Source organism: Apus apus, unplaced genomic scaffold (genome assembly GCF_020740795.1).
Source record: "Apus apus isolate bApuApu2 unplaced genomic scaffold, bApuApu2.pri.cur manual_scaffold_67_ctg1, whole genome shotgun sequence".
Lineage (NCBI taxonomy): Eukaryota > Metazoa > Chordata > Aves > Apodiformes > Apodidae > Apus > Apus apus.
In genome coordinates, this window is record NW_026248865.1 from 47,422 (window position 1) to 49,658 (window position 2,237).

A 2,237-nucleotide genomic window follows, 5' to 3' on the forward strand; every position below is an offset into this window, starting at 1 on the left:
CTCAGAGCAAGTGTTAGAAACTTTAATAATGGATCAAGAGGAAACAAAGCAGGTCCGTGTCTCAGTTGTAGCAACACAAGTGCAAACATCTTTGCAGGAACAAAACCAAGCATGACAATAACAACAGTAGTAATGATAAATAAAATTAAAAAATTAGAAATAAATTAATTATTAAAAAAATATTTAAAAAAAAACCCAACAGCACAGAATACCAGAAGAACAAAAACCAAAAACAAATAAACAAACAAATACACTGCAATTACATAAAGTGGAGTTATTTGTGGAAAGAGGCTTTAAATCTCTCACTCTTGAACAATGAAGAAATCACTTTCCTGAGGGCGTCCTTGAGCTCCTGGTTCCTCATACTGTAGATGAGGGGGTTCAGTGCTGGAGGAACCACTGAGTACAGAACTGCCAGCACCAGCTCCAGGGATGAGGAGGAGATGGAGGGGGGCTTCAGGTAGGCAAACAGGACAGTGCTGATGACCAGGGAGACCACGGCCAGGTGAGGGAGGCAGGTGGAAAAGGCTTTGTGCCTTCCCTGCTGAGAGGGGATCCTCAGCACGGCCCTGAAGATCTGCACATAGGACACCACCATGAAGACAAAGCAGCCAAAAGCTAAAGAGACACTAACCACAATAAGCCCAAGTTCCCTGAGGTAGGAGTGTGAGCAGGAGAGCTTGAGGATCTGGGGGATTTCACAGAAGAACTGTCCCAGGGCATTGCCCTGGCAGAGGGGCAGTGAAAATGTACTGGCTGTGTGCATCAGAGCATTGAGAAACCCAGAGGCCCAGGCAGCTGCTGCCATGTGGACACAAACTCTGCTGCCCAGGAGGGTCCCGTAGTGCAGGGGTCTGCAGATGGCCACGTAGCGGTCATAGCACATGATGGTGAGAAGGGACCACTCTGCTCCAAGGAAGAAGACAAAGAAAAAGACCTGAGCAGCACATGCTGAGTAGGAGATGGCCCTGGTGTCCCAGAGGGAATTGGCCATGGCTTTGGGGAGGGTGGTGGAGATGCAGCCCAGGTCGAGGAGGGAGAGGTTGAGCAGGAAGAAGTACATGGGGGTGTGGAGGTGGTGGTCCCAGGCGATGGTGGTGATGATGAGGCCGTTGCCCAGGAGGGCAGCCAGGTAGATGCCCAGGAAGAGCCAGAAGTGCAGGAGCTGCAGCTCCCGCCTGTCTGCGAATGCCAGGAGGAGGAACTGGCTGATGGAGCTGCTGTTGCACATCTCCTTTCTCTGGGTATGCTTATCTGTTGAGAAGGAACAGGCAGTACAGAGTGAGGCCAGACCTCTCCAAGCAAAACATCTTGCACCTCTCGTAGCCACCCCACACTCTTACTCTCTTTTCAGGAAACCTTCCTGCAGCTCCCTCACTTCAGCTCCAGGGCTTGCTGGCTGAGGAATCCATTGGGAGCAAAAAATCTCTGAGTTCCCCAGGAGTCTTTATTTTTCTGCAGCAAAGGTGAACTAGGAATGCCACGTGATCTCAAATTAAAGTTACTCCTGATGTATCAAAGTGATTCTCGGCATCACCGTCCTCACTTTGCTCAGGTGCAGAACTGAGCTGACAGGATCTTGGTTGGTTTGTTTCCTGTTTTTGTTTTTTTCAATCTGCACCTGCCACTTTTGGGAGTGGTTTTGGGTGGTTGCACTCCCTGACATTGCTACTGCACCCCAAGTGCACCCCATGGGTGCTGAGAGGCAAAGGGCCTGTCCCTCGGTGCAGAGAGGTGAGCTGCTCTGCCCATCAGTCCCGGTCTCAGCTGCTCCGTGTTGGCAGCTTGGAGCTGGGGGACCAGCACACCCAGGCCTTCCCCTGAAGAGAAACTGGACCCTGCTAAAATAAGGGAATCCAGAGTCTAAGAGAAGAGAACAGAACCGTCACCTTTTCTTATGGCACCTGAGGAGGATCTCATCTCTTCCCGCCCAGGTTGGGACACAGAGGGATCACTGCAGCTGCCCACATGTGGCTGTCCAGCAGCACTTCCATGGCCTTGGCACCCACGTGTCTTCTCCATGGGCATCCTTGGTGGCACAGATGTACTCTGGGAGAGCCGTGCCCTTCTGGAGGACAGCCTGCAGCCCAGCAGGACACCCAGGGAAATGGCTGCATGTCCTGAATTGCCTGCAGGAGACTTGGGCACTTTGCTGCCACAAACACGCCTGCAGAGCAGGATCCAAATGGTCAGTGTCTGGGCAGGAGCTGAACCTGCCCTCCCTCCTCCTCCAGCCC

General features: G+C 52.0%; 1 protein-coding gene across 1 annotated transcript; it reads right to left on the reverse strand.

The window, feature by feature from the left end:
- Positions 1-274: 274 nt before the first annotated feature.
- LOC127396311 (olfactory receptor 14J1-like) lies at positions 275-1,919 on the reverse strand. The gene is made up of 2 exons (XM_051643938.1): positions 1,890-1,919; positions 275-1,254 (listed from the first exon to the last, which is right to left on the reverse strand). The coding sequence occupies exon 2, from the start codon at positions 1,229-1,231 to the stop codon at positions 275-277; it is 957 nt and encodes a 318-aa protein (XP_051499898.1). The 5' UTR covers positions 1,232-1,254; positions 1,890-1,919.
- Between the last annotated feature and the right edge of the window lie 318 nt (positions 1,920-2,237).